Here is a 12,516-nt window from a genome sequence, read left to right on the forward strand (position 1 = left end):
ACGTCTGACAGCAGAGGGGGTGCACACAGGGTCCTGCCGACCGCCCCTGCCCCCGTAAATGAGTCACATTCTTTTTTTTAAGATTTTATTTTTAAGTCATCTCCACAGCCAACATGGGACTTGAACCTAAAACTCCGAGATCAAGAGTCGCACGCTCCACCGACCGAGCCAGCCAGGCCACCCCGAGCAGCATGCATTTCTCAAGGCCCAGGAAAAACAAGGGTATTATATAAGGGTGTTACTTTGAAAAAGGATTCGTTTTCATCTGGTTCTACATAAAACATAAGTCTGATCATTAAAAACAATTTGGAGAGAAAAACAGAAGAAAACCAATCCAACCTCAGTCATACTACCCAGAGGTAGCAACCATGATTATACATTTCCTTCCGGTGTTTGTTTAATCTAGACATATGTATAGTTTACATATGTGCGTGCTTTTCTTTCTTTTTTTACATAATTGATATCATACTGTATACACAGTTCCATACCTGGCTTTGTGGCACTTAAATTGTAAATGGCGGCATTTACCAATTTCACATGGATTCTCCCATTCACAAGTCACCTAAAACTTCATGAAATGCATTAATGTGTCACTTTACTGTGTGGTTTTAATGCACAGTGAGGCTGTGGCGCCGAAGTGGATCCCTCAGTCTGTGCCTGAATGCAGCATTCCCTGTGTTTCACTAACTCGGGTTAACAGTTAAAATTCTGTTTTTCTCCGGGTGCCTGGGTGGCTCAGTCGGTAAGCGTTTCAGGGTTCTGGGTTCGAACTCCACAAGGGGCTCTTTGCTCAGCTGGGAGTCTGCTTCTCCCTCTCACTCTCCCTCTGTGCTCTCGCTCGCTCTCTCAAATAAATAAAAATCTTTAAAAAAAAAGATTGTTTTTCTCCTAACTTAAGTTTTTGGTTATTACCACTAAATGATACATAGAGTAAAAGCTTTTATTTTGGTGGCAGAACCTGTGTCCAACTTTTATAAATTAGGGTTAGGGTTAGGGTTAGATCCTTTCTCTTTCCTGTATTAGTGTCTTCAAATTATCTGTTAGAGACCCCGGAATCTGCTAACAACTTTACCTGACTTGTTAATTCACAGAGTCTTAGAACATACTCCTCTCAAATGACAAAGGTACTTTTCTCTTGTCTTTAAAGAAGCCTTTATAAATATCCTTTTAAAGCTGAATTATAGTCCATCATGGAGACGTCACCATAAACACATAATACTAAGCACTTGACTTACTGAATTCTCCTACTGTGGAAATCAAAGTTGTTTGTTGTGGTTTGGCTGCTATAAATAATGCTGCGATTTTTCTTCATCCATTTTTGCCCACATTTCTGACCACTTCAGGTTCCTTGAAGTGTTACTACCGTGTCAAGAGTCGTGACGCTCTTTCTGAGGCTCCTGACACTGACTGGCAAATCCATCTCCAGAAAGACTGCGCCCTCCCGCTTAGCTGGGCTAAGCGAAGGGGAGTGTTCGATACTTAAATACTGAGTATTTCTAAAATACTGGCCACTGAGAGTGGTGAAAGAAGTAAGCTTTTCATTGCTATAAATTTTAATTCCTTAGTTAATGAAGGATGACTTTTTCACATTTATGAGCTATTTTTCATAAGACTCCTGTCCATTTTTTTACTGGGAAAGTCATTTTTTCTTATTAACCTGCATTAACTCTCTCATATTAAGAAAAATAATCATTAATCTGTCGTGTTTTTGAACAATATTTTTCACCAATTTAGTTACCTTAATTTTGTTTGGGGTTATTCATGTTTGGAGTTATTTATGTATATGTGTAAGTTGTGGGGGTCTTTTATTTTTAAATATACTCAACTCTATCAATCTTTTCCTTTAACAGTTTTCTTCCGTGGCTTTTATATTGATAAAATCTTCCCCGGCCCAGACGTGAGTCAAATATTCACCCACATCCTTCCTTATTATTATTTTCACATATCTTTTTCATCAAATTTAAACTAATTCATGAAGAACCCCTCCTCCCATGGATCTGCGCTCCCTCTTCCCCCGCCACATGCTAAATCCTCATACAGACCAGTGTCTCTTCTGAGGCTCCCTTTTCTGTTCCATCAGTCTGTGAGGCTATTTTTATATCAGTATCCCATCATTTTAATGACTTCACCTTTCTAAAATGACAGATTTTTTTTTTTTTAAGTAGGCTCCACGCCCAATGTGGGGCTCGAACTCATGACCGCGAGATCGGGTCGCAAGCACCACCAACTGAGCCAGCCAGACTAAAATGACAGACTCTTAACATTTATAGATCTAATGTTGATGAAACATTCTTCTTCCAAGACTCTTTTGTATTCTTGCAGTATTCTCCCAGATAACTACTGAAGATTCATTTTCCTAAATAGTTTTTTGGGGGTGGGAGGGCAAATCCCTTGGGATTTTGATCAGAGTACATGGCTTTCTGAGGTTTACTCCCCTGCTGGCCTGCTTTAACTAGGAACCATTCTTCCATATGGTCAAACAGCATACATGCTCTCTCCCGAGACTTCTGCCCCGTTGGTGTGAGTCCAGATCTGGTAGAGACCAGCTAACTGTTGCGTCTTTCAGATGGGACCAGCCCTTTCGGGTCCTGTTACTTGTTCCCACACTAGTCCGGGCCCGTCCCTGCACCCCTGGCTCTGGCATCGACTTTCCACAGGGTTCCTCAAGCATTCCTTCCAGTCCACCCTGCACATGTCTACCTCCCTGGCTTCTCTTCCTACAGAGCCTCTTTTTCAGGAACCGACAATGGCATCTCTTTGCCCGGTTAAGGCAGGCTAGCTTTATAGACGCTCTGCGTCTCTTTCAAGTTAAGATCTAAGGGGACCATGTCAGCAGGTGGGTTGAAGGAGGAGGGAAAGAAAAAAAAAAAAGAATGAGTGGGGATACGTGAGCTATAGATCACAAATCTATCATCGTATGTATCACTATATATCACATATAAAGTCCGTCTGCCACGGAGCATATGGGAAATCCCTTCCACTCAACTTTGCTGGGAACCTGAATCTATTAAAACAAAAACCCTATTGCAACAACCTCTAAAGCAGCGTTTTCAAACTTTTTTTTGTCTGCCACCCACAGTAAGAAATATGTTTATACTGAAATACAGAACACACATATTTATAACAAAAATTTCCTGAAATGCTACCTACCCTGACATTTGAGATTTTCTACCTGCATTCTGGTATTTTCTATTCGGTCTTACCATTGCAATTTTTTAAATGCTTGCTGCAACCTAGAAGATGATTTCACAATACACTGATTAGTCATGAAACACAGTTTGAAAAATACTGCTCCAAAGGAATCCTTGTGAAATAGTCTTATGATAAATATATCAGTTAGAATTAAAATCCTACGTTTCATTTGATGCTTGCTGTCTCTGTAGTATATTAGCAGAGGATAATAATTAATTCAATTCCACTGGGGAGAAAGAATGACTTGTCATGCAACTGTCATCCCTGGCCCTTTTCTTCCTTCACAGTTCTGGGATCTTTGGTCTACAGAGAAGGGGGGGTGTGGAGGTGAGCATGACAGGTAGGTGTTACGTGACTGCAATGTTTTAAACAGAGTGCAGCGAACAAAGGGGGATTGCTACATTACAACAGAACAAGGTCACATAGCTCTTCCTCTCCAGCCTTAAAATACATGACTTATAGGAAGTGTTTGTCGTTGCTGTTTAGTGAAAGTTAGGTGCTCAGAGATTAAACATGTTTTTCCGTTTATTTTGTCTTAATTAGTATTCATTTCGCTAGAACCAGAATAAAGAAAGAAGGAAAACGACAGAGTCAGGAAGTGCAGTAACTGCTGTTATGTCACCTTTTTGTAGTGGATTCGATTCATATCTGTATTGGTATCCACCTGTCCTAATCTTAACTCTGTCTGAGAAAGCAAGCTGTCACGGCAGACAAGACTGAAGCAGCAGGTCCAATGTGTGGTCTCTGCTCCTTGATGACATATATATGTATCGACAGCCCCGAACCAGAGATGGGGAGACCCAGCGTCAGCACTCCTACTGGACTGACCAGATCATGGCCCGTTACAGACAAGGTCATAGACTCCTAGTACCTACCCCACCACTTCCAATTAATGACAGGAGGTCAGAAATGGCTCAGGCCCAATGAAAGATCACTCACCCATGCAGGTGGGTCTTGGGATCTTCTCGCCAACAGGAAGGTGCAGTCCCACCAGCTCTTCCCCATATTCTGCTGAATTAGTCAGATCAGACTTGGAACTGGAAATGCCTGGCACGCAGAGAGATAACAGGAAGCCTAGATGAATGGGGAGAACTGGGGACCAAGCTGTGTCCTTCAAAGGTACAATCTGACTGTGAAAGGGAAATATGAAGGATCTGGGGCGCCTGGGCGGCTCAGTCGGTTAGGCGTCTGCCTTCAGCTCAGGTCATGATCTCGGGGTCCTGGGATCCAGCCCCGCATGGGGCTCCCTGCTCAACAGGGAGACTGCTTCTCCCCTTGCTTGTGCGCTCTCTCTCTCCCCCTCTCAAATAAATAAATAAAATCTTTAACAACAACAAAAAGAGCAACTTATCTTAGGCTATTGGGAGCTTCCAAGACCCCAGTAACTCACAAGATGACTAAGATACATGGTGAAGGTCACAAAAAGGAAGAGTCTGGACAGGTGACCAGAAGGGCTTCCATACCACCTGGCAGGTGCAAGGCCCGGTGATTGGGCCCCACCAACGGCTGGCTGGGACAGTGCCGTTTAGTGACACGGAGCGTGGACTCAGTCAGCCACACTGAGTTCTGTCCTAACTCAGCACTTACGGCCTACGTAACAGTGAGCACATGGCTGGATCTGACACTCACCTTGGTCATCTCCAACACAGGAAGACCCTCACCTATCTCGTAGATTTAGGAGTGACTACATGGAATGCAGCCATGACAGTTCCGGGCACACGGAATCCTTCCAGTACAAGGAAGCTCTCACTAAAATGCTATCTCCAGGGGCGCCTGGGTGGCTCAGTTGGTTGGGCGACTGCCTTCGGCTCGGGTCATGATCCTGGAGTCCCGGGATCGAGTCCCGCATCAGGCTCCCTGCTCGGCAGGGAGTCTGCTTCTCCCTCTGACCCTCCCCCCTCTCGTGCTCTCTCTCTCTCATTCTCTCTCTCAAATAAATAAATAAAATCTTTAAGGAAAAAAAAAAAAATGCTATCTCCAGCCCCCAGCCGCGCCCCTCATGCCCTCCCTGACCCAGGCGACATCAAGTGGAGCAGCTGTCTCTAACGGGACACGGGAAATGTTTAACGCCTCCGCCCATCAGACTAGCACATGCCCTCACCTCCTGAGACCATTTTCCCGTAGGTCTCCAGCATGAGATCCCAGTACTGCTCCTTCTGAGTGGAATCCAGGTGCCTCCACTGCTCCTGGAAAACACACAATGCCATGACACCGCTGCGCGTCTGTGAACCAAGGAGAGGCCAAAGGGGAAAACCACAGTCTCCACGTCACTATCTCCTGCCCTGGTTAGAAACCATTTAGGTTTTAAAGTTCTGGATTTTTTTTTTTCCAGTTGCACATATTTAAGAGTGAAGGACACAGAGAGAAGGCAGAGGCCTTTGCTACACTGTCCTTTACATTTTTCTTTTTTTAACTCAGTGCTTATAATAGAGGTCTTTGAACGGTAGGAGCCTGATAGTCCCAATATTTCATTAAAATCTGGAAATTCAAGAGGGAAAAGAAATTAAAAGGGAAGGTGTTGGAAATGCAAGCGCAAATCAGCAGAAAGGTGGCAAGAGCCCACAATGAAGTCAACTGCATTGTCTCCGGGACACAGACCGGTGGATTCAGAGCAGAGACAGAGACTGCTTCCATGCACACTTGGAAACCCTCCGACAGTTCTGAGTTTAAGGTCTAACGTTAGACCAATTTTCCTCCCACTTAGTGGAAAATCGATGGATTCTCTGGAGCCAGGTGCACCTCAATTATTCCCCAAAACAAGCCCTTCTTTTCCTAGGAAACTGGAGACTAGAGACTCAAAACTGGGAACGCTGCCAGCCTGGAGTCTCCTGTGAATTCAAATTCCAGTCTTCCCACCGAGGAGCTGGCTGTTAGAGACTCAGTCTGTACGACGGCGGGATTCATAAACAGCACAGCCCTTGGGGTCAGACACACGGGTTTCGAGTCCCAGATTTGCCACTGCTACCTGTGTGATCTTAAGTTACATAACCTTTGAGTCTCCGTCCTCACTTGATTAGAGTACGAAACTCAAAAGCTAACAAATAATGCGTCACTTGTTTTCACAGCACGATGTAGTCTTCATTCGTAGCACTCATCAGTTTACAAAATATTTACATGTATGTGTGTGTACACACACACACGTGCGCATCCGCAAAAGTCTCTAAGAGCTGCCCCTACTAGCATGTGAGCCACATGAGAAAAGGACTCCCCACTGTACTTTCTCAGTCCCCATGATGATGCCCAGAACACAGCAGGCACTCGATGTATGTCATCCGGCAGAAATAAAGTGCTCGGCAAGTAACTCCTCAGGAAGGGATACGTTTATCACTGTTCTTATCTTACAAGTGGTCTCCAGGATACTCGGTCTCCCAGACCGCCCACCAAGGGTCTGCAGAGAGAATTAAGGCGTTCTGTACACTTTCCGGAACCTCAAAGCCAATAGCCATGCATTATTATCACAAATAGCTAGCTACGGGGAGCAAACTAAGGAGGACGAACAAGAAAATGAGATCATCCTACGACACAGGTACACCCAGGGAAGCCATTCTCAGTCCTAAATCAAGTCTGCCCCCCAGCACACCAAAGGGAAGCGGAAGACCTGAAAAAGCATGAAGACACCAGAAGTCTGCAATGAGCAGATACTAAGCAAAAATTTTAAAAAGCAAAAGATGGCTGGATTTTTTTTTTAAGATAAAATGTGAAAAGTGGGGGCGCCTGGGTGGCTCAGTTAGTTAAGTGTCTGACACTTGATTTCGGCTCAGGTCATGATCTCGGGGTCCAAGATCGAACCCGTGTGTGGGGCTCTGCTTGAGATTGTTTCCCCTTCTGCTCCTCCCCCTGCTCACACGCTAGCTCTCCCTCTCTAAAATAAATAAAAATCTTAAAAAAAAAAGTGAAAAGTGACAAATATATTTTACCATATACTTAAGTATTAACTATAACCACATTTTTTAAAGATTTTTATTTATTTACTTGTCAGAGAGAGAAAGAGAGAGCACAAGCAGGGGGAGCAGCAGGCAGAGGGAGAGGCAGGCTCCCTGCCAAGCAGGGAGCCTGACATAGGACTCAATCCCAGGACCCCGAGATCATGACCTGAGCCAAAGGCAGATGCTTAACCGACTGAGCCACCCAGGCATCTCTATAACCACATTTTTAATGTGAATTTTAATTTAGAATTTTTGACTGTTAAAGGAATTCATAGAGTTATGGGCTTATTTTGTTAATCTGTGAGTGAAGCTACCTTAACAACCTCCTGAAAATAACCAGTGTGCTGAATACGGGGCCCCTGTCTTTTCGATCAGAAGACACAGACCCTTGCTTCAGCAGTCCCAGAGAGAGTAACGGGCATGTCGAGCACAGGAATGACTGCTCAGATGCCCGGCCTGCTGGATACACAGCCGGTTCCGTGGGCACCGGAATGGGAGCTCCCAAGGACAGTACAAGGCAACAGAGAGTGCGGCCACCAAAATCCCCAAGGTCCGTAATCGGCTCATTCAAAACTCAGAAAAGACGCTTCAGGAGGGCTCTAAGCAGCATACCTCCACATGAAGCCACACACTCACTCAAGGAACTGCCAAGAAGCTAGGGATGTGTGAATAAAGCCCTCACTCTACAGGCAAGACACAACTGCACCCATCTTGCCTTTTCCTCATTTTTATAAGAGGAGAAAAAAAAATCTCAATTCCTATTCCAGAAGGACAGAACTATGGACTCTGATAAAAAAGTTATCTTGATTTTGTATGGAGACAGCACCACCTTGTGGGTCCATGAGACACTGCACAACTGACTTGCAGGGTTCTCTGCACCGTTCCTTTCCTGAAGGCTGAAAACAGGAATGTGAGTAAACGCATCCCCAAGTCTATCTATGTGAGGCTCTAACTCAGCCGGTGTTCCTAACAATGCAGGACCACTGTGTAGGGATGCTACTTCCTTATTCTGGCATTATTCACGAAGCTCCTGACCTATCAAAGAGATGAGAGGGAGTGATTACATCTATTTTAGTATCTCCTTCACTTCACAAAGCATCCATTAAATATCAAGGTCCTTCTGATGCGAACAGCTTTTGTTAGGGTTTGGAGCAGGGATACTGGGATTGGATAAGAGTGACTTTTGTTTGGACTGAGTGGCTATTAATCAGTTGCCTGCTCAGTATAATACACACACACACACACAAACACACACACTGAGTGGCTATTAATCAGTTGCCTGCTCAGTATAATACACACAAACACACACACACACACACCGTGATGCTGAACATTTTTAGTCTTTTGAGCTATCCAAAACAAGTCATGGTTAATGTTATAATGTTATGAATAGTTAATGCTTAATTCTACTGGTTAAAATATGTTCAGAAATTGTATAGACCTTTCATATGGATACTTTTCCTTACTACAGAGGCAACAATAATCCTCCATGTCTGCTTGAAATATTTCACAAAATACCCAAATCACTGTCACTACGAAACCTCCTAACAATTTGGTTTCTAGGTATCTGGAAAGTAGGAGGACAGGTATCCCTGAGACACCAAGAAGGTCTGTGCCTCTCCCGGCCCGTCCCATCCCTCTCCCCAGGGTAAACAGTGAAGTCGGCATTCTGGTTTCTCCATCTCTGAGCCTGGGAAGCTGAGGCTCATATCTGGCATAAGCATCACAACCAAGCACCACCTACTGGCTTCCCTACCTTGACCTTCACTCCAAGTACCTCAGGAGGCAAGTCCAAAGAAGGGTTCCCCAAAGGTCTGAAACAATGCTTTGATCAGGGTGTACAGGTTCCAGAAAAACTTTATTTTTAATCAAACACAACTTTTCTGAGTTGTTAATTTAACTACATATTCAAAATAAACCTGTTCCCAAACTTGTTCACAGCCAAGATGGAGTAACAGAGACCAGATTTACCTTCCCACCTGAAACAACTGAAAAAGAGAACAAAATATGACACAATGGTTCACAGACATCACCTGCTAGGCAGAGCAGAGCAGCGATCCCTGAAAGTGAGGAAACAAATTAGGTGAGCCCTGCACTGGCCAGGGAGAGAGCACCCCAGGTGCGGGCAGAAAGAGCTCAGAGTTTGAGGCGGTGAAGGCAGTTATAGTTAGCAGGGCAGAAGACCAGAGTGGGGAGTCAAACAGAGAGAGAGCTCCAGAGACGTACAGGGGTCCCCCAAAAGAAGCGGAGGAAACAGAGCTTACATGGTGTTGGAAATAGTTATTTTCCACCAGCCAGAGTGGAAACCTTGTACACCAGGCAGCATCAGGTGGAATACACAGAAGGGCAGTGCCTCAGTAGTGGGAAAAGTGAGCCCAGACTAAAGACTTCTCTGGTGCCGTAACACAAACCACGTCCAAGTAACTCAACCACATGCCAGAGCAAAACTCAACAACATTTAGAGGAATGTCAAAATACCCAGCACCCAACAAGGTAAAATTCACAACGTCCAATCAAAGGTTGCTGGGCACACAAAGTAGCAGGAAAACACCTCAAAATGAGATCAATCAATCCATCCAAACTGACTCAGAAATGACAGAGGTGATAGATTAGTAGATAAGGACATTAACACAGATGGTATGGCCACATCCTGTACGTTCAAGAAAGTGTAGGAAAGACCCAATATGTTAAGTATAGACATGAAAAATATAACGAAGCCCCAGTTCAAATTTCTAGAGATGAAAACTATACTGGATGGGATTAACAATGGATTAGACTCTGTGGAAGAGAAGATCAGTGAACCTGAAGACACATAAACAGAAACCATCCAAAATGAAACAGATTTTTTTTAAAAAAAGAGAGAAGAGCATCAATAATCTCTGGGACAACCTCAAGAGATCTAACATGTCCGCACGTTATCATCATATACAGCCCATGGGGGTGTTATTCTCAAAGTCTGCAAAGAAGTGGAGAAAGAAGGGAGACAGAAAACAGTTGAAGAAATACTGGCCAAAATTCTTCTGAATTTGCTGGAAACTATAAACCCACAGATCCAAGAATCCCAAAGAATCCCAAGCACAAGAAACATGAAGAAAATGACTCCCAGGTCCATCACAGTCCAACTGTTAAAAACCACTGAGAAAATATTCAAAGAAGCACGGAAACTACATTACATGCAGAAAAACAAAGGGAAGAGTACAGATGGCATAATTCCATTTTATATACGATTCTAGAAAATGCAAACTAATGTACGGTGACAGAAAGCAGGTCAGTGGTGGCCTCGGGATCTCAGGATTAGGGGAGCGTAGGGGACAGGAGGGAGGGATCACAAAAGGGCAAAAGGAAACCTTTGGGCGTAACAAGTATGTTTATCATCCTGATTGTGGTCATGGTTTCACACATGTGTGTATATATCAAAAACGTACCAAACTGTACACTTGAAATATGGTCAGTTCGCTGTTTGTCAATTATGCCTCTGTAAAGTTGGGGGAGGCCACCTGACCCACATTAGATAGAAGCATACAAAATCTCAGACTGACTCCTATCGGGCGAGGCCTAGACCAGAAAATCAAACAGAGCCTTTTCTCAGGATAACCCAAGGAACAGGAAAGGGAGAAAACAAGAGGGCCACTTCTCCCAGGACCCAGATTCCATTATCCACTAGACATTCTGCCTCAAGGGAAATGCTGAGACTCAGGTTTCATTCCATGTGTATTGTTCTTGTTGTCCTTGCTAGGCGGTCCTCTCTCCTCCGCTTCTGAGAACGCGTCCCCTTTCCATCCTCCTGACTGCCAGCTGACACCCTCGAGCCCGGCTCTGGGGTGAGAGAGGCAGGGAAGCCAGCTCACCGGAGGTGCTGCTTGGAGAAAGGAGGCTCCGAAGTCCTGGTCTCTGATGAGCCTTTCCTCCGGTGGGCCGGGAGGCGGGGTAGCAGCCATCACTGAAGGGAGGAACAGAAAGTCTGAAGATTCTAGATGTCGTCGCAAACCACTCCCCGGAGGGTACGGATGAAAACTGTCCCAAATGAGAACCGGTGCCTGTCCCACCGTCCATGATGTCAAGACTCGTGTTTACCTCCCTAACAAACTCCAACTTCCCACAACCTTCCAAACAGCCTCACCTGTATTTTCCCCCTCCTTCCTTCCCCCTTCCTCAGAACCAACATTCAAATGGTCTGGCCCAGTCATAAAGGAGATTCACACACTGAATCTCCACATCAGAAGGATTGAGTAGGTCTACCCTGTTTCCAAACTTTCCGGAGATACTCTCACCTGAGCAGCATATCATTTTCAACTCACTCTGAGGCCTACTAACCACAATCCCCAAAACTCCCCAAGAAAGCACCACACACCACGAGTAACTGCCCCTCACCTAATTCTTGTTCCATGTCAGACTCCTCTTTCACTGGATGGCTCGGAGGCTCCAGAGGCCTGCAGGGTGAGTCCTGAAGTCCCAGCTCCTGAGGCCCCACTTCAAAATGGCGTTCTACTTCCCCCACTTGGCAGCTTGCAGATTCCATCTTCTCTGACAAGATTTCCTGTCCTAGAACCTGGATGCTGATCTAGAGACCACATATTACTAATTACCGAAAGATCCAGACTGAGGGGTTCTGAAAGAAACAAAGGTAACACTCTATAACAGATAATAAGGCAGTCCTTCAGGACATGGAGTAGGGAAAACCAGCTTCTCTGTCTAGACCAGCAGGAACCTGTGAGGAAAACATCCTGAGGGGCCAAAAGCTGAGGCCTGAATCGGGCCTGGGAGACCCTGAACATGCCATTAATGTGTTTCTACTGGACAGTCTCCACCAATTAAAACTCAGGTATCCTTTGAATAATTTCTCAAAGACTTTAGTAGAAAGATGGAATGGGACAAGAGACTTTATCTTCTACTTGTAATGACGAGAAAGTGTTGAGTCAGAGAGCCTTAGAATTAGGGGAAATATATGGGATATACTGACGCAGTACGGTAAGAAATATGTATTTAGTCTTTGTCCCAGGTTCCTGGCAGAGTCCCTAAAACCCTTGGAACTGCCTAAATGACAGGAGTGAGGAGCACATGCCGTCATGAGCTCCTTTCAACCGTACCTGAGTTTATGCTAAGAAAGTGACGCTCGGTGGGCCCCCAGGTAGCTTCAGGATGGAGGCAGGTCACCACAGGACCCAACCAGGTGACCAGGGGACTGAACTCGCAGCCCCAACCCTCAACCCCTGAGGAAGGGAGATGGGCTGGAGATGTTCAGTCACCAATGGCCAATGATTATCGTGCCTAAGTAATGAAACCTCCCTAAAATCCACTAAACAATGGAGTTCAGGGAGCTCCTGAGCTGGTGGCCACACAGAAGTGCTGGGAGGAGGGCATGCCCAGAGACGCCATGGAAGTCTCCTCCTAGGAGTCA

General features: G+C 45.1%; 1 protein-coding gene across 3 annotated transcripts in view; it reads right to left on the reverse strand.

The window, feature by feature from the left end:
* ZNF18 (zinc finger protein 18) overlaps nt 1-12,516 on the reverse strand; it is a 29,163-nt gene that overhangs the window by 1,467 nt on the left and 15,180 nt on the right. For all 3 annotated transcript variants that reach the window (XM_044921598.1, XM_044921599.1, XM_021694690.1), the window contains exons 3-6: nt 11,490-11,679; nt 10,967-11,058; nt 5,294-5,378; nt 4,132-4,239 (exon numbers count right to left, since the gene is read on the reverse strand). In XM_044921598.1, the coding sequence (XP_044777533.1) occupies nt 4,132-4,239; nt 5,294-5,378; nt 10,967-11,058; nt 11,490-11,679 (475 nt within the window). The remainder of the gene's footprint in view (nt 1-4,131; nt 4,240-5,293; nt 5,379-10,966; nt 11,059-11,489; nt 11,680-12,516) is intronic.

The sequence above is a fragment of the Neomonachus schauinslandi genome, chromosome 15, assembly GCF_002201575.2.
Source record: "Neomonachus schauinslandi chromosome 15, ASM220157v2, whole genome shotgun sequence".
In the NCBI taxonomy this organism is placed as follows: Eukaryota; Metazoa; Chordata; class Mammalia; order Carnivora; family Phocidae; genus Neomonachus; species Neomonachus schauinslandi.